A 20,050-nucleotide genomic window follows, 5' to 3' on the forward strand; every position below is an offset into this window, starting at 1 on the left:
GCGTCTTCTGTTATTAAAACTCCTTGGGTAAACTATAAGACATATTTCTGGAGATTTTTATGTAGGTATCGTTGACAACGCTGCTGAAACAGCAAGAGCAACAAGATCAATAACATGGCGCCCATCACAACATAGTTAACATAGTGCAAAGTATGTATGTGGACACAAGAGCTAAATACTGACTAGGAGACATAGAAACAAATTGGGTGAAGAGTGAGAGAGGAGTTAGGCAAGGCTGTATATTGTCACCAACCCTTTTTAACCTGTATACAGAGGAGCTAGCAGCCAGGATGAGAAGAATGAATGTAGGGGTAAGTGTGAGGAATGATAAAGTATGTGTGCTTCTTTATGCAGATGACGTAGTTGTTATGAGTGAATCGGCAGATGAGCTTCAAAGTTTGTTGGATGTGGTGGATGGCTATGGTAAGGACTTTGGAGTAAGGTTTAGCAGTGAGAAAAGCAAAGTAATGATTGTGAATAGGTCAGAGGATGAAAGTAATGTGGTATGGAGACTTGGAGAGAATGAGTTGAGACAGGTGCAAGAATACAAGTACTTAGGGATGTGGATGAGTCCTAGTGGATGTGCAAAGGCAAAGAATGAAAAGATAAGTATGGTAAACCAGTGGGTAAGTCGATTGGGAAGCGCGGCAAGGATGAGAGCAAGTAAGTATGATGTGTTGAGAGAAGAGTGGAAGAGTGTGGCTGTGCCATGTGTAATGTATGGTATGGATGTGATTGCATGGAATGAAAGTGAAATTGATAAGTTAGAAGTGGGCCAGAATAGAGTAACAAGGATGGCACTGAGTGCACCGAGGTGCACAGCAGTTGAAGCCTTGAGAGGTGACATGGGATGGAGCACCTTTAGAGAAAGACTCACAAAAACCACACTTAGGTACAAGATTAGGCTTGAGAGAATGGATGATGCAAGAATAGCAAGGAAGGTGTACCTGTGGAATGAAAGTAGAAGCAAATGGAGGAAGAGATGCATGAGAATGACAGACAGGAATGGATTGCAAGTTGTGTGGGCGATAAGAATGGCTGGGAGGAATCAAAATGAGCGTGAATGGGTGGTAACAAGAGGAGGCAGAGTGGGAGCCGAATGGGATGTGAGAAAATGAAAGAATGAGATAGACAAAGAAGTGAAATGTGTGGGACTGAATGAATGGAAGAATGAAATGGAAAGAAAGAAGACCCTGAAATGGTGCAAGGAGAAAGTGGCCCCAAGGTATGAAAGGTGGTATGATGGAAGCCTGGGCGGTGATCTCTTCCGAGCGAGGGCACAGTGTATGGATGTGAATGCAAGGAGTTACAGGTGGTCTGAGTCCCGCAGCAAAGTGTGCCAGATGTGTGACATGGGAGAGGATGAGACGGTGGAACATGTGGTGCTGGATTGTGTGAAGTATGCCAGAGACAGGAATGAGATGATGCAAGTGATACTGACTGAGTTAGGGCACGATAGGAATGAAAGAGTGGAGAAGACAGGAAAGGAATGGATGGTGTTGTTGCTGGGATTATGTAGAGAGGCGAATGAAAGGATGATTGAGGCTGTGAAAGAGTTTCTGGAGAGAATGTGGCGTGCCAGATGTATGAACAATTAGGATAGAGGATGCTGTTCGTTTCTCTTTTTTTTTTTTTCCCCTTCTACAGGAGTTGCCGATCCAAAGGCCTGGCTCAGGAGTGATCCTGTGCCACCTGTACCATCAAGATCAAGATAAAGAACAGCAGCAGTAGCTCTCTGAGCGTGAATGGGTGGTAACAAGAGGAGGCAGAGTGGGAGCCGAATGGGATGTGAGAAAATGGAAGAATGAGATAGACAAAGAAGTGAAATGTGTGGGACTGAATGAATGGAAGAATGAAATGGAAAGAAAGAAGACCCTGGAATGGTACAAGGAGAAAGAGGCCCCGAGGTATGAAAGGTGGTATGATGGAAGCCTGGGCGGTGATCTTCTCTTCCGAGCGAGGGCACAGTGTATGGATGTGAATGCAAGGAGTTACAGGTGGTCTGAGTCCCGCAGCAAAGTGTGCCAGATATGTGACATGGGAGAGGATGAGACGGTGGAACATGTGGTGCTGGAGTGTGTGAAGTATGCCAGAGACAGGAATGAGATGATGCAAGTGATACTGAGTTAGGGCATGATAGGAATGAAAGAGTGGAAAAGACAGGAAAGGAATGGATGGTGTTGTTGCTGGGACTGTGTAGAGAGGCGAATGAAAGGATGATTGAGGCGGTGAAAGAGTTTCTGGAGAGAATGTGGCGTGCCAGGTGTATGAACAATTAGGATAGAGGATGCTGTTCGTTTCTCTTTTTTTTCCCTTTCTACAGGAGTTGCCGATCCAAAGGCCTGGCTCAGGAGTGATCCTGTGCCACCTGTACCATCAAGATCAAGATCAATAAGAGTTGACATTTGGCCGTGATTGAGCTTTTTCCAGCCGAAAACCCCGCTTTCCCACCAGGTCCCCACGATTATAGGGATAGGAGCCGAAAAAAAAAAAATAGGAAAGAGCCGCGTAAGCCTTCTTACCGTAAAAAATCACTCCCTTCCCACTCTCCACTCCACACTGCCTAACGAATCATAACCAATCTCTTTCCTCCACTCCACATCCATGGAACCGGCGAGACTCCTCCCCGCAACCTTACTTAGGTAAGGAAACAGTCCGGGATGTTAGATGTTACATGACAGTTGCACTCGCCGCGCGTCTTCTTTCTGGGCCAAGGTCAGAGTCACATAAAATTCGACAATTGTGGCATACCTGTATCGTTTGGGTGTATCACCACAGCCGTACTGTCCCTTGTGCCCCACGGCTGAGGAAATAATTGAACATTCCCTCCTACACAGCCTTTGCTTTTGTTCCCATCGTCTTGTGCTCCCTGACGAACTAATTACCCACGGGATCAACACTCGATCTCACCACCCTACTGGCGGCAGTGGTTGTCACTCCTATAAACAAACTGCAGTTATTCGCCTGACTTATGCCTCATTAAAGCCGCCTGTGGTTGTTTTACAAGCCTTCACCAGGATTATACTGTTCTTTCAGGATCGACGCAGCCCTCAACAAGAAAAACTAGACAGGAGGCGGTGACTATACATTTTCCTCGCCACCACTCCCACCGTTCTGCTCTCCACTCACTGGCATCACTTCACAGCCACAGGCCGTTACTAGTAGACCTGGGTGTTTCCTAAGACAGCAGGGTCTTCCTCCAGAAGACAGGAAAGCTCACCAGAATCTAACAACAGATAACCTACATGCTACCAGCACCTTCGAAGCACTACAGGCTGTATTACAATCTCCCTGCACGACCCCATCAAATTACCAACAAGAACAAGTAAAATTTATGGCTACTAAGGTGTGTGGGGTAGGTACCAATGATTGCTGGTAAACTCTAGAACTTGCTTGCTTCTGCATTTCCACCTTCCTATGACTTGAATTCCTTCAAGAGGGAGGTTTCAAGACACTCATCCTTCACTTTTTTACTACCGATTCGAGCCCTATTCGGAAACCGGCATCTCAATGGGCTTTTTTTTTTATTGGATTCTTGTTGCCCTTGGCTGGTGTCCCTCCTACATAAAAAAAAAAAAAAAATGCATACATCTAGTGGGTTCTAGTGCTTTAACACAATACATCTTGTTTTCTTTTCCCCTATTTCCAACAAGCTTGGGGATATTGTGGGAAAGTGGGTTTTTTTGGGTGGGGAAAACCAAAATAAGGCATTTTGATATTTCTGAAAAGTCTAAAGATGAGAAACAGCATATTTTGAAAATGAGAAATTTCTAGGTTATCCTAACCTAACTTGTGGGACTTCGTCCCCCAGGACACCCCCTTAAGGCCACAAACCTAACTTAACAGTGCCCCTTGGACACCCCTTAAGGACACTAATCTAACATAGCTCCAAGCTTTGATTTTCAAATTATCCTCCTATAGCTGCTATCCTTGTCTATGTAACTTCATCTGAAGTTTCCCTTCTGACCATTCTATTGCTGCTGTGGTAGATGGTTACTTTCCTTCTAAATTTATTGACTGGTGTTCCTCAGGGTTCTGTCTTGTAACCCATTTTCTTCCTATTATTCATCAATGATCTAAACCAAACTTCTTGTTCTATCCATTCCTACGCTGATGATGTCTTTCCATGTCTTTTCATAGATGTCCAACCCTTCAGGAAGTAAACAGTTCACACAGGGAAGCCACAGAATGCTTCATTTTTTTATCTCTAAAATTTCTGATAGGGGCAGAGCAAACTTAATATTGTTCAATGCCTCAAAAACTCAGTTCCACCATCTATCAGCTCAATACAGCCTTCCAGACAACTATCCACTCTTCTTCATTGACACTCAGCTAACCCCCTCTTCTACACTGAACATGCTCACTCTGTTCTTTACTTATAATCTAAACTGGAAATTTCACATCGTATCTCTAGCTAAAACAGCTTCTATAAAATTAGGCATTCTGAGCTGTCTCCACCAGTTTTTCTCACCCCCCCACCTACTAACTCTATACAGGGGCCTTATCCATCCATGTATGGACTATGCTTGACACATATGGGGGATTCCATTCACCACTATTTTAGACAGTGTGGAATCGAAAGCTTTTCATTTTATCAACTTCTCTCTTCTAACTCACTATCTTCAGCCTCTTTCTCATCACTGCAATGTTGCATCTCTTGCTATCATATCTCTAGCTAAAACAGCTTCTATGAAATTAGGCATTCTGAGCTGTCTCCACCAGTTTTTCTCACCCCCCCACCTACTAACTCTATACAGGGGCCTTATCCATCCATGTATGGACTATGCTTGACACATATGGGGGATTCCATTCACCACTATTTTAGACATTGTGGAATCAAAAGCTTTTCGTTTTATCATCTTCTCTCTTCAAACTCACTATCTTCAGCCTCTTTCTCATCATTGCAATGTTGCATCTCTTGCTATCTTCTACTGCTATTTTCATGCTAACTGCATGCCTGACCTCCCACAGCCTCACTGCACAAGAATTTTTCTTTTTCTCATCCCTCTTCTATCCATCCACCTTTAATGCAAGTGTTAACCAGCATTCTCAATCATTCATCCCTTTCTCTGGTAAACTCTGAAACTACCTGCCTGTTTCTGTATTTTCTCCTTCCTATGACCTAAACTCTTGTTTTAAGAGGGAGATTTCAAGACACTTATCCTTCAATTCTTTATGATATCTCTTTTGGGACTGGCACCTCAGTGGTATTTTTCTTTTCCTTTTTTGTTTCCCTTGGTCAGTTACTTTAACATAAAAAAAAATAAGTTCACCTCATCATATACCTCAATTGAAAGTGGAAGGTCCAGGGCATGGTTGATTGACCTCTTCCTCATCCTCAAGCAGTACTAGGGCCCTGAATTTGCATGTGTTACAATGTGCACACTCAACTGAATTGGGCAAAACACTGTGTGGTCTTAGGAACTGCTCACCTAAGTTGTTTTCCTTATGGAACTTGACAATAAATTCCCAGTACAGTAAAATCCCTCTTATCCGGCATCAATGGGACTGCCGATATGCCGGATACTTGAATAGAAGTGAAATTATGTCCACAGTCACCACCCTACACACACATCTTACCATAACAAAGATCAGCTGATCTGATCAGCTGCTTAAGTGTAAGCACAACACGCATCCTCTTTTCTACAACTTTAGGCATGATGAAGGCGTCAGGCGATAAACAATGCACACACGGGACTGAGTCACTGAGTAAACACAGTGCAGTGGGCCGCGGGTGGCGCGAAGCAGTGCGCTCTGGTGGCGAGGGGACAAATTATGCCTCGCATGGGAATTTTAATCAATTTTATGAGTACACATTGATTTTTTTATTGATTTTAAGGCTCGGGGAAAAATGTGCCGGATACTTGAAGCTGCCGGATACTCGAATGCCGGATGAGAGGGATTTTACTGTAATTAAATGTACAAGCAGTACACACAGCTGCCATTGTGAAACTCACCATCACTGTGGTTAGCCAGTTGACTGCCATGGAAGCCACATATACACCTGGTGATTGGCCCAAGATAATTTGTGTATTGGCCTGTATTAAATGACGTTGAATGACGCTGTAATACATCATGAAAAGCACAGCTCTTATTGGCTGAACAAAAGAGACAAATGAGCATGCACCATTCCATACTGGAAACCAACATACTAACACATAGGCAGTACTGACTGAGCCAGTGCAGGATTGAGAGAAAGAACAAGAGCAATGAAATCAAGATATATTTTGAAAATTCATTTGCGTGTTTTTTGTTGTCGTATATTTCAGCAGATAAGACAACTTTCAGATAAGATGACCCACAAAATTTTAGCTAGAATTTAATGGTTTAAGCTGATATTGGTGGTATAAGATGACACCTAAACTACCAAAACATCTGTGGTGAAGTTTGGGTCAGTGAGCACCAGACAACTGAAACATTGATATACCAGTACAATGAATAAAATACCTTGAATGTATTACCAGTAATAAGGTACTATTATTTTCAAGTGCAAAACTAAAACTAAAATAAACTTCCCACCAGTTGTTTTTGTACATTTTTCATAAAAAAAGATGGATGGACAAAGATGCTATAAAATTATATGCAGTATAATCAGTCTTCCTAAACATAAACAAATGCTGATACATGCAGGTGGTGCCTTACGCCACCTGCATGTATCGGGCTGTCAGCTGTAATTTTCTTATGTATGTAGGAGGAGAAGGCAGTAGGCACCTGCTGAAATGATAATTACTTCCAGTGAGGTCTAAAGCACTGGATGAGGGGGTGCTGTGAACTTATCATTAAACCTTGAACATTTCTCTTTATGTCTCACAATACAAGGGGGCAGCTACAGCTTGCCCTCTAAAGACAACTCTCTTCCTTCACACAAAACTACAAGAACCTAATTACATATACACGCTTCACTCAAAATTCAAAATTATCATGGCGACTCCTACAACGGCCTAGGGTTCCCCATCTGGGGAGGGGTCCACAAATGTCTCCAGGTCGGACTGCTCTTCTGATAATGACCCTAAGTTTCTTGACAACCCCCTCAACTCTTTCTTCATTAACTTCTGCAATATTCGTAGAACACCACCTCTTCCACTAAGCCTCATCTTTTCCTCACTGAAACACAGATGTCTGAGGCAACTGACAGTAGCACCTTTTCTGTTCCCTCCTACTTTCTCCATCCTCATTTTCAATCCAAAGCTGGATGTTGCATTTATGTGTGCAATGACTTAACCTGCTCTCATCCCCACGCTATTGAATCTTCTGAGTTTTCCACCATCTGGCTACAACTACAAAGTCACTCTCAAACTAAATTTATTTTTGCTGCATACCTCTCACCTAACTCCTCTGACTATAAGAAATTCTTTGACAATTTACCTAACTTCCAAAGTGGAACACATTTTGACTCGTTTCCCTTATGCAGAGGTCTCCATTCTTGGAGACTTCAATGTTCACCACCAGCTTTGGCTTTCCTCTCCCTTCACTATCTTAGTGAACTAGCCTTCAACTTCGCTATCCTCCACGACCTAGAGCAATTGGTACAACACCCTATTCATATTCTTGACCATCTTGGAGATATGTCCAGCATTCTTGACCATTTCCTAACCTGTAATCCTTCTGCATATGCTATTGTCCTCTTTTCTCTGTTGGACTCCTCTGATAACAATCTCGTATATGTATCTTGTTCTATCGCTCCAGTCCCTCCTTAGGATCCCCCTAAGCAGAGGTGCCTCGGCTAGTTCGGGGACCTGAGGAGGTATTTTGCTGATTTTCCTTGGAATGACTACTGCTTCCATGTCAGAGACCCATCTTTGTGTGCTGAGCACATAACAGAGGTGATAGTGTCTGGCATGGAGGTGTACATTCCTCACTCTTTTTCTTGACCTGAACCTTCCAAACCTTGGTTTAACAGAGCTTGTTCTTGTGCTATACATGATAGAGAGGTAGTCCACAAAAGGTACTTGAGCCTTCCATCACCAGAATACCATGCACTTTAAATTTCTGCCCAGAACCATACCAAGTTGGTCTCCAATTAGCCAAAAACTCCTTCATTAATAGAAAGTGTTAAAATGTTTCAAGATCTAATTTCTCTCGTGACTTCTTGCATCTAGCCAAAAACATCTCCAATAACTTTGCTTCTTCTTCTTTCCATCCTTTATTTCAACCTGATGGCACCACTGCTATCACACATATCTCTAAAGCTGAACTCTTCACTCAAACCTTTGCTAAAAACTCTACCTTGGACAATTCAGGGCTCATTCCTCCCTCTCGCTCACCCTTTGACTACTTCATGCTATCTATTAAAATTCTTTGCAATGTTTTTGCATGCCCTCGCTGGCCTAAACACTTGGAATGCTTATGGACCTAATGAGGTCCCTCCTATTGTTCTCCGAAACTGCACCTGCTTGCACCTTGCCTATTCAAGCTCTTTCAACTCTGCCTGTCAACATCTACCTTCCCTTCTTGCTGGAAGTTTGCCAACATTCAGCATGTTCCTAAAAAAGGATGAGCTTTCTAAGCCCTAAAACTATTGTCCTATTCCTTTAATTTCCTGCCTATCTATAGTTTTTGAATCCATCTTCAACAGGAAGATTCTTAAACATCTATCACATCACAACCTTCTATCTGATCGCCAGTATGGGTTCCATCTAGGCCACTCTACTGGTGATCTGGCTTTCCTTACTGAGTCTTGGTCATCCTCTTTTAAAGATTTTGGTGAAACTTTTGCTGTTGCCTTAGACATATCAAAAGCTTTTGATAGAGTCTGTCACAAAGCTTTGATTTCTAAAACTACCCTCCTACAGTTTCTATCCTTCTCTCTGTAACTTCATCTCAAGTTTACCACCCTGCACTTTTCCACGTCTTTTCATAGTCGTCCAACCCTTCAGGAAGTAAACAGGTCATGCAGGGAAGCCACAGAATACCTGACTTCTGATCTCTCTAAAATTTCTGATAAGGGCAGAGCAAACTTGGTATTGTTCAGTGCCTCAAAAACTCAATTCCTCCATCTATGAACTCGACACAACTTCCAGACAACTATCCCCTTTCGTTTAGTGACACTCAACTGTCCCCCTCTTCTACACTGAACATCCTTAGTCTGTCCATTTCTTATAATCTAAACTGGAAACTTCGCATCTCATCTCTAACTAAAACAACTTCTATGAAGTTAGGCATTCTGAGATGTCTCTGCCAGTTTTTCTTACACATCCCCCCCCCAAGCTGCCAAATCTGTACAAGGGCCTTATCCATCCATGTATGGAGTATGCTTCACATGTTTGGGGGTTTCGTCTCATTAACTCCTCTCCTTTAACTGACTGTCTTCAGCCTTTTTCTCATCATTGCAGTGTTGCATCTCTAGCTATCTTCTACCACCTTTTCTTTATGTTAGGTCAGATTACGTCAAGTTAGGTCACGTTAGGTTAGGTTATGTGATGTGAGGTAATGTGAGGTTATATTAGGTTAGGTTACGTCATGTTAGGTTACTTTAGGTCATGTTAGGGAAGGTTAGGTTATTTTATGTTAGGTTTTTAACATTAAGTTAGGTTAGATTACATTCCATTATGTTAGGTTACCTTAGGTTAGGTTAGGTTAGGATGCCATTCTCTCTCTCTCTCTCTCTCTCTCTCTCTCTCTCTCTCTCTCTCTCTCTCTCTCTCTCTCTCTCTCTCTCTCTCTCTCTCTCTCTCTCTCTCTCTCTCTCTCTCTCTCTCTCTCTCTCTCTCTCTCTCTCTCTCATTGAAATTTTGAGTGGCCTGGCCCAACACAGCTCGACTGTAACACTGTTCAAATGCTAATATCTCTGGAACTGTGGGACCAATGGGAACGAAATTAACATGATTTGATAGCACAACTCTATCAATTTTATATGAAATAGCTTTCATCTCTTCTATTTGGTGGATACTTGCAAATAGTAGAAGGGTGTAAAAAATGGGATTTAATCAGTTTTCTGCTATTTTCACCAATTTTTTTTTGTCTCAACAAGAGCTGACACATATCACTGAACACAGAATTAAATTTCCTGTCCAGTGGTACATAACACAACCATTGGGGTTTTGCAGAGTTTTGAGCTAGAGTGATTTGAAAATTTAGGCAAGTTCTCCATGTGTTTGTCGCTTCCATTGTTTCATTACTGACAGCTTCGCTTGTCAATCGCCTTCCAGGTATTTTACTAGTATATGTGTAACAAGTAGCTGGTCCTCTGTCAGACTCCTCTCTCTGAAACCAAATTGATCAGGGTTGAACAAACTATTGTCCTCATTATACTCAAGAATATACTTCACCGGTATTTGCTTTAAACTTCTAACACAAACTCAGATAAAGAACACAGGTCTACACATTAGAGGGTCATAACATGAACCTTATTTAAAGTTTGAAACAACTGAGGAAGTTTTCCATATCACAGGTAAAGTACTTTCATTAAGTGATGAATGAAAGATGAACCTAAGAGGATAAGAAATTTCATTAACACATGACTTCAGGAGCATAGGATAGAAATTTGCATCAGGTCTGACCGACAAAGAGACATTCTGCTTGGAAATGACTGAAATTACATCATTTAAGGATATGTCAATATTGTCAATGTGGGTTTCACATAGCTGATGGGGAAAGAGTTTATCAGAGGAAATCACATTAAAAACTGAAGAGAATGATGAGGCAAATATCTTGGACATTGCTCCAGGATAATATATAATTTCACCATTAGTAAATATGAGAGGTACTACCTTAGGCCTTGCAACCTTCTTTCTTCTAATATAAGCATAAAAGAGCTTTGCATTACAAAATAAGTTATCAGTCAGTGAAATTTCATATTGAGATAGACTGTTTATAGAATAATTGAAAACTAATGATCGACTTCCAAGAACTGATTAAGAGACTTGGTTGCTGCTTCAGAGCATCAGCTGTGGATGATGTGAACAGATTTGCGATTACTCCATAGAATAGCGCATCTTTGTTTCAAAGCTGGCAATGGTTTGACTGGCCAAAGTGGAATATCAAGAATGCTGTTTTTTTTTTGTTTTTTTCTTCTTTTTTAGAGGAACATACTGGAAATTAAAGGAGATAAAATATCATTAAGTCTGGATAAGTAACCTTTAATTTTCTTGTAGTCTCCTTTATACCATAATCTGAAATAATGGTATACAAGATAATCAGAAGTGTATAGAATCTGTCTTTGGTGACTATTTTTGATAGTCTGTACTTGCTTTCTGGATACTGGCAAGTGCCCGTGACAAAGGAGTCCAGGAAAGTCACTGCATTTAGCACACCAACAGGGCACTATCAGTGGTTAAGCATGCCATTTGGTCTGAAATCTACGCCTTTCACTTTTCAGCAAATGATCAATGCATTGTTTGCAGATATGTTAGGGAACTGTCTTTGCCTACCTAAATGACTTAATCATTGCAAGCAAAACAGTTGTGTTATACCTTCAGAGTTTGCGTTCAGTTTTACAGCAACTGCAGGAAGCTGGCCTTCTGGTAAAACTATTAAAATGTGAGTTCTTGAAGTCCAAGATCACCTTTTTGGGACACATTGATAGTGAAGAGATTCACACAATGTACGACAAAGTGTCAGCAATCAAACACTTTCTGCAACCAAAAGCTATAAAAAATGTAAGATCTTTCCTTTGAATAACAGGTTACTACCAACCATTCATTAAAGAATTTGCTAAACTTGCATCTCCACTCAACCAGCTACTTAAAAAGGACCAACCTGACCAACCTGCAACAGTTATGACTGTAGCAGACACCCAGAACATACCTGTTCCAAACATGGGTTAGTTAATGCTTTGGGAGGGATTTCTCTGGTAGTTTTTGTGATTGCTATAGACAGCAATGCACTTGAATTGCACAAACACTGTAACCATTCCATGAATCTTGCTTCTGCTAACAGGCAAGTCATAACTCTCCATAATAAGTATATCACTGTTCTACAAGTGAATGTCAAGGATCTTCATGAACGTGCTAACATTCTTCACACTGTACTTATCAGGGCGTTGGTTCAGGTGGATGGTCTAACTGAATTTCTGTTCCTAGATCAGACACTTGACATTTTTTTAAGTTTCTCTACACTCAGTTCTTTTCTGTTATCCCATTTAAAGCTGAAATCTGCTTGATGCAGGGGAGGGACACATAAATGTTTCTTTTTTCTCTGCTGCTGACTTACTGATCACACGAGCTGGGATAGCTTACTTACACCTTACAACTGCTGTTTGATGAAGACAGCATTAAACACTATTACCAACTCTTGGAAGCAGTTCTCACCCTAAATGCAGCTTTCATCCATGTTCCTTTTTCTACTTGAAATGCCTCCTACTTTCATTCTGGTTGCTGAAGATTTTTTTAGTGTATGCCACTGCCCAGATGGAGGACTTGCACCGCTATGTGTCATCATACTCAAACTCATATAATTTTTATGTTTCCCTTTTTTGATTTTCATCCACTTATTGGCAGTGTTTGTGAAGTCATACTGACCCTTGTAACAATGGATGATGCTTCTACAAACATGTCATACTTCAAGAACCAACTTTCCACCACTCATTCCATGGCTACCATTAGTTGTTCGTCCAAATGGTATGTTTGAAAGGATTTTGGAGTCATTATGCAGTTCTCAACTTTCATCATGAAATGTCTCCTAATCTCACTACTTACCTATGCATCTGTGCGAGGTATTTGATACTCAATTGTCTTCCCGTTTATTTCCCATTCCACTTCTTAATTTTTAATTAAGTCCAATCACTGTCTTTGTTTTGGTTTGCAGAAGAATGTCTTCCAGAATCTTTTAACCCAGTATGCTGGTCTTTATCCTTGTCATTATTTTTTACTTTCATTACCTTGTTCTTTGGTGTCAGGAACACTCACCCATCATTATATTAGGCTTTGTACTGACAGAGTTGTTCAGCGACAGGTTCAGTCTTCCCCTGCAAACAATTAACACAACACTCATGGTTAGGTACACATTTTACCCTAGTATGTGACTGCAAGTATGTGACTGAATGATGTTAGGGCTTGTTGTTGTTGTTGTTGTTGTTATAATTGTTATTATTATTATTATTATTATTATTTTTATTGTTATTATTATTATTATTATTATTATTATTATTATTATTATTATTATTATTATTATTATTATTGTAATAGATTTTCCTCCTCTTTCTTCTCCTCTCTGCTTGACTTCACTTTCCTGCCCCAAATACCATTCAGGAAATGTCATATCACTTGTTTACACACACCCACCATGGTGCGAGCCATCAATCAATAGTATTTCCCTTCAAGATTAGACTTAACTTCAGGATAAATGTTTAGTATTTCCCCACCCCCTCTGTACATTTTCAGTTAGTTAAGGATAAACTGAAGAATAAACTGTTTATTATTATTATTATTATTATTATTATTATTATTATTATTATTATTATTATTATTATTTTAATATCTGCCAATTTCTTGGTGAAAGCATGTTCAGCCACCTGCAGGAGCTGCGTCAGGAAGTCAGCCAAGCTCTCTTCAGGCAGCTGAGTTACTTCCTAATTTCAATGGCATTGGCAGTGATGAATCTTGAGGAAAGGTGATCCAGAATGCTGGAGTTGTTCTTCCCCCAACCTGCATCCAGCTGTACCTGTTGCTCCACATATGCAGCTGTCGATCCACATACCTGGAGGCATAACATGATAAGCCAGTAGTCTGGCTGGCTCCACACACTCACCCCTCACATGACATTTGCCTCTTTAACCAGGGAGTTGTGTGCGAGGAACACCCTGAATGATGCAGGTGAGGTGTCATCACCAAAGGTGAATCAGGTATCTCCTACAGGTGGAAACTTGTTGACTCAAATGTAGTTCCTTCCATCATGAGGTTACCACTGCCACCAGTCAGGGTTAAGTAAACAGCTGCCTGCTGAGTGGCTTATTCCAGGACTAGGTGCTGTGGAATCTGGCACCTAACTGCTGGCACATTCCATATCTCCCCATTAACCCTTCAGTTCAAAGCTTCATAACATTTCATACCAGTCAACTCAATGAATTCCTTACATTTATAGTGTGTTACACAATACTTAAGATACAAACAGCAGACCTTCACTAATAGTAGTGCTATATGGTGAAAAAACTATCCTATTTTGAAGGTTTTCCTTGCATTTTATTTCTCACCATTATAAAACAACTCAAATGATTATTTACGCTGAGAAATTTCAACGAGATCACATTTAGCGTAATATATCAAGGAATGGACCACTATTTTATTCACTGTGCCTCTTCCCCAAATACGTATGAGGCATTTAGAGCACAAGGGGCAAACACCAAAATGAAGTTAAGAAAAGCTACATGGCATACCTGTTTATCGTCACTTCCATACTTCACTATGTGATCTTTACGGCACAAGCTACAGCTAGGATGGCCATGAACACAACCCCTCTTGACATCCAGCTTGGTGACACAGTTTGCTAAATAAGCAATCTGATTATTGTAATCTGATAGTGCCCCAAAATTAGCAAGAATAATTTATATGTTGTTCTGCCATAATATTTCAAAGCACTTAGTAGAACACTTACATGGTGGTCCAATCTCACCGGCTTGTACTTGGACATTGCCTCCTTTATGTAAGCCTCACTACTGTCCCTTTTCAGCTTTCTAATGCTCTTCTGCCATTTTCCTTCACACTGCTGACACTTCCATGTAACCTTAGGTAGTCCGCCATTACCTGTGTCACTGCTGCAGCTCATTGTCATTGCAAATTATTATGGCGACTCCTACACCAGCCTCAGAGGGGACATCTGGGGAGGGGACCATAAATGTCCCCAGGTCAGACTGCCTTTCTGTTGATGACCCTAAGTGTCTTGACACCCCCCTCAACTTTTTCTTCATTAACTTCTGCAACATTCGTGGTCTAAGATCTAATTTTCAATCTATAGAACACCACCTCTCTTCTTTTAAACCTCATCTTCTTTTCCTCACTGAAACTCAGGTGTCTGAGGCAACTGACAGTAGTCCCTTTTTTGTTCCCTCCTACTTTCTCTATCCTCATTTTCGATCCAAAGCTGGATGCTGCGTTTATGTGTGCAATGACTTAACATGCTCTCGTGCCCACGCTTTTGAATCTTCCGAGTTTTCCACCATCTGGCTGCGACTACAGAGTCACTCTCAAACTAAATTTATCTATGCTGCATACCTCTCACCTAACTCCTCTAACTATAAGAAATTCTTTGACTACTTAACTTCCAAAGTGGAGCACATTCTGACCCTCTTCCCTTTTGCAGATATTTCCATTCTTGGAGACTTCAATGTTCACCACCAGCTTTGGCTTTCCTCTCCCTTCACTGATCATCCTGGTGAACTAGCCTTCAACTTTGCAATCCTCCACGACCTAGAGCAATTGGTGCAACACCCTACTCGTATTCCTGACCGTCTTGGAGATACGCCCAACATTCTTGATTTTTTCCTGACCTCTAATCCTTCTGCTTATGCTGTCACCCTCTCTTCTCTGTTGGGGTCCTCCGAGCACAATCTCATCTCTGTATCTTGTCCTATCGCTCCAGTCCCTCCTCAGGATCCCCCTAAGTGAAGGTGCCTCTGGCGTTTTGCCTCTGCTAGTTAGGGGGACCTGTGGAGGTATTTTGCTGATTTTCCTTGGAATGACTACTGGTTCTGTGTCAGAGACCCGTCTTTGTGTGCTGAGCGCATAACAGAGGTGATAGTGTCTGGCATGGAGGCGTACATTCCTCACTCTTTTCTCGACCTAAACCTTCCAAACCTTGGTTTAACACGGATTGTTCTTGTGCTATACATGATAGAGAGGTGGCCCACAAAAGGTATTTAAGCCTTCCATCACCAGAATCTCATGCACTTTATATTTCTGCCCAGAACCATGCCAAGTCTGTTCTCCAACTAGCCAAAAACTCCTTCATTAACAGAAAGTGTCAAAACCCTTCAAGATCTAACTCCCCTCGTGACTTCTGGCATCTAGCCAAAAATATCTCCAATAACTTTGCTTCTTCTTCTTTCTCTCCTTTATTTCAACCAGATGGCACCACTGCTATCACATCTATTTCTAAAGCTGAACTCTTTGCTCAAATCTTTGTTAAAAACTCTACCTTGGACGATTCTGGGCTTGTTCCTCCCTCTCCCCCACCCTCTGACTACTTCATGCTACCAATTAAAATTCTTTGCAATGATGTTTTCCATGCCCTTGCTGGCCTAAACCCTTGGAAGGCTTATGGACCTGATGGGGTCCCTCCCATTGTTTTCTGAAACTGTGCCTCTGTGCTTGCACCTTGCCTAGTCAAACTCTTTCAGCTCTGTCTGTCAACATCTACCTTTCCTTCTTGCTGGAAGTTTGCCTACATTCAACCTGTTCCTAAAAAGGGTGACCGTTCTAATCCCTCAAACTACTGTCCTATTGCTTTGATTTCCTGCCTATCTAAAGTTTTTGAATCTATCCTTAACAGGAAGATTCTTAAACATCTATCACTTCACAACCTTCTATCTGATCGCCAGTATAGGTTCCATCAAGGCCGCTCTACTGGTGATCTGGCTTTCCTTTCTGAGTCTTGGTCATCCTCTTTTAGAGATTTTGGTGAAACTTTTGCCTTGGACATATCAAAAGCTTTTGATAGAGTCTGGCACAAAGCTTTGATTTCCAAACTACCCTCCTAAGGCTTCTATCCTTCTCTCTGTAACTTCTTCTCAAGTTTTCTTTCTGACCATTCTATTGCTGCTGTGGTAGACGGACACTGTTCTCCTAAATCTATTAACAGTGGTGTTCCTCAGGGTTCTGTCCTGTCACCCACTCTCTTCTTATTATTCGTTAATGATCTAAACCAAACTTCTTGTCCTATCCACTCCTACGCTGATGATACCACCCTGTACTTTTCCACATCTTTTCATAGACGTCCAACCCTTCAGGAAGTAAATATTTCACGCAGGGAAGCCACAGAACGCTTGACTTCTGATCTTTCTAAAATTTCTGATTGGGGCAGAGCAAACTTGGTATTGTTCAATGCCTCAAAAACTCAATTCCTCCATCTATCAACTCGACACAACCTTCCAGACAACTATCCCCTCTTCTTCAATGACACTCAACTGTCCCCCTCTTCTACACTGAACATCCTCAGTCTGTCCTTTACTTATAATCTGAACTGGAAACTTCACATCTCATCTCTAGCTAAAACAGCTTCTATGAAGTTAGGTGTTCTGAGACGTCTCCACCAGTTTTTCTCAACCCCCCAACTGCTAACTCTGTACAAGGGCCTTATCTGTCCATGTATGGAGTATGCTTCACATGTCTGGGGGGTTCCACTCGTACTGCTCTTCTAGACAGGGTGGAATCAAAAGCTTTTCACCTCATCAACTCCTGTCCTCTAACTGTCTTCAGTCTCTCTCTCATCGCCACAATGTTGCATCTCTAGCTGTCTTCTACCGCTATTTTCATGCTAACTGCTCTTCTGATCCTGCTAACTGCATATCTCCCCTCCTCTCCCAGCCTCACTGCACAAGACTTTCTTCTTTCTCTCACCCCTATTCTGTCCACCTCTCTAATGCAAGAGTTAACCAGTATTCTCAATCATTCATCCCTTTCTCTGGTAAACTCTGGAACTCCCTGCCTGCTTCTGTATTTCCACCTTCCTATGACTTGAATTCCTTCAAGAGGGAGGTTTCAAGACACTTATCCTTCAATTTTTGACTACTGCTTTGGACCCTTTTTATGGGACTGGCATTTCAGTGGGCATTTTTCTTATCGGATTTTTGTTGCCCTTGGTCAGTGTCCCTCCTACATAAAAAAAAAAAAAAAAAAAGACAAAATGAGAAGAAAGATGTGCACATCTTTGCTGATGTGGGTTTAAGGCCTCAGTCAGCAACGAGTCCATGACACCATAAACCACATGCTAATTGACTGAGATAGAGGCGAGTCTCCCAGCTCAAGTGCTCATTGGCTGCCTCAAGTGCTCATAGGTTACCTATTCATCTCTTTTGCTTTCCATCCTGTGGGTGGTGCAAAGAGAAAAAGTACACCACACTGAACCCTCTGTTTCAGGCCTTTACAGTCACTTTTCCTGAACCTATAAAATGCAGATCTATTAGTTGACTTAGCCTTTTGTACTCATAGTGATATCTCAGTTTTGGCATGTGTGGTGAGTTTGCCCTTTGTGTTCTAGACACCTCAATAATAAATATGGGAAATATCTATAAAACACATAAAATGTTATAAACAACAGTTTTTACTTTGTCTTTTTAGTATTTTCAAATAGCTAAGCACTTTATATGGCAACATGCTTATGATACATGTTCCAAGTTAAGGTACACATCTGTCTTATCTATGACACATTTCATATCTTCATGAAGAATATGGTAGGTTAAGCTCTGTTGTGGCATTACATTGGTTGTGGAATATATATATATATATATATATATATATATATATATATATATATATATATATATATATATATATATATATATATATATATATATATATATATATATATATATATATATATATATATATATATATATATATATATATATATATATATATATCACACACACACACACACACACACACACACACACACACACACACACACACACACACACACACACACACACACACACACACACACACACACACACATACACACACACACACACACACACACACACACACACACACACACACACACACACACACATATGTATGTATGTACAGACACCCCCCCTAGTTAGGCTCCAGACAGCTGTTAATTTGTAAAATATTTTGAGTGTACTGTACTCTCTCTTCCAAAACCATTACTTGAGTATCACCAAACTCATGACATTGAAAACACTGTAAAACTCTTACTTATGCCAGATAAATAGCATATCACTATGTGAGTGTGTGTTTTGTCCTTAAATTCAGCAGGATGCAGCAGTGCAGCTGCCATATGAGTATGTTTTGTTTTCACATTTGGCATCATGAAGCAGTATGTCTGCCAGACAAGTGTGTTTTTTATCCTAATGTTCTGCATGATGCAGCTGCCACACAAGTGTGTTTTTTGTCCTCGCATTCAGCATGATGCAGGGGTGTGGTGTCACCCCAGTGTGTGTGTTTTGACCCTACATTCAGTGTGGCACAGCAGTGCGGCACCATCACATTTGGAACCATGTCAGTGTGTATTTTGTCCTCACATTCGGTGTGATGCAGTGGTGCAACTCCATCACATTCAGAACTGTGTGAGCATGTGTATTGTCTTCACACTCAGCATGATGCAGTGGTGCAGCGGGAAATGTAAATGACATGGTGCCTCTTAATCATGATTTTAATGCTACAGGTGACTTGAGATTTCTCCTAATCCTGACCTCTTAAAATTCATGTCTCCTGAAGTTTATAACTCAGATGTTTGTAAGTTGGGGAGCATCTGTATATACAGTAGCCATCAGGTGAAGTGTCACACTTAGCCCTATGACAGTCCATATGGCAGGATTTGGTGTAAGGCATTTATTGCAGAAAAAAAAAAATTGACAAGGAGAAATTAATTATTCAGTAGCCCACCTTGCACTCTCTTTGATTCATGCATATAGAGAAACAATAACTCACTGCTTGATTAGCTCTTGCTTGAGGGGATTATATTGTTGTGATTTCTTGCATGTTGAATTTTGCCACATTTTATTGTACAATATGTTAGAGCCTCATATTAGCCATGATGATATTGTGAGAGTTCTTGATTGTCACAGATTAGGGATAAAATCCCATGAAATTGTCCAGCTAACCAGCTAAAGGGGAAGCATCATGAGTTACTTTATTAAGTTTGGTATGCATGTGTATGTGTATCAGAAAGATAAAATCCCCAGGTTTCATTGAGGTATGATCAATAGTTTGGAAGAAAAAGTATTTCATAATGAAACTCAAAATTTAACATTTTTTTTACAACTTAATGTATTTGTGTGAAAACTTGTCTGGATACAGTGAAAATGGGTAGCTTTTTTCTCCAAGGCAGATTTTAACTCGCTTTCCATATACAAAAAGAAAAGATAAAAAATATGTTAGATTTTTGTGTTTTCTTAAGAAAAAAAATATTGGGATATGGTTGCATGGTTGCA

The 20,050-nt window shown here is 40.9% G+C and overlaps 1 protein-coding gene across 8 annotated transcripts in view; it reads left to right on the top strand.

Moving 5' to 3' along the window:
- Positions 1-1,757: 1,757 nt before the first annotated feature.
- Positions 1,758-20,050, top strand: part of LOC135103714 (uncharacterized) — a 60,851-nt gene continuing 42,558 nt past the window's right edge. Inside the window, exons 1-3 of one of the 8 annotated variants that reach the window (XR_010270174.1) lie at positions 1,758-1,788; positions 2,324-2,642; positions 3,037-3,355. Coding sequence is in view for 1 of the 8 variants with exons in the window: in XM_064010337.1 (XP_063866407.1) it covers positions 3,335-3,355 (21 nt within the window). In the remaining 7 variants the exon portion in view is untranslated. The other 7 variants (XR_010270178.1, XR_010270179.1, XM_064010337.1 and 4 more) reach the window with 7 other exon arrangements.

This window comes from Scylla paramamosain, chromosome 9 (genome assembly GCF_035594125.1).
Source record: "Scylla paramamosain isolate STU-SP2022 chromosome 9, ASM3559412v1, whole genome shotgun sequence".
NCBI lineage: Eukaryota > Metazoa > Arthropoda > Malacostraca > Decapoda > Portunidae > Scylla > Scylla paramamosain.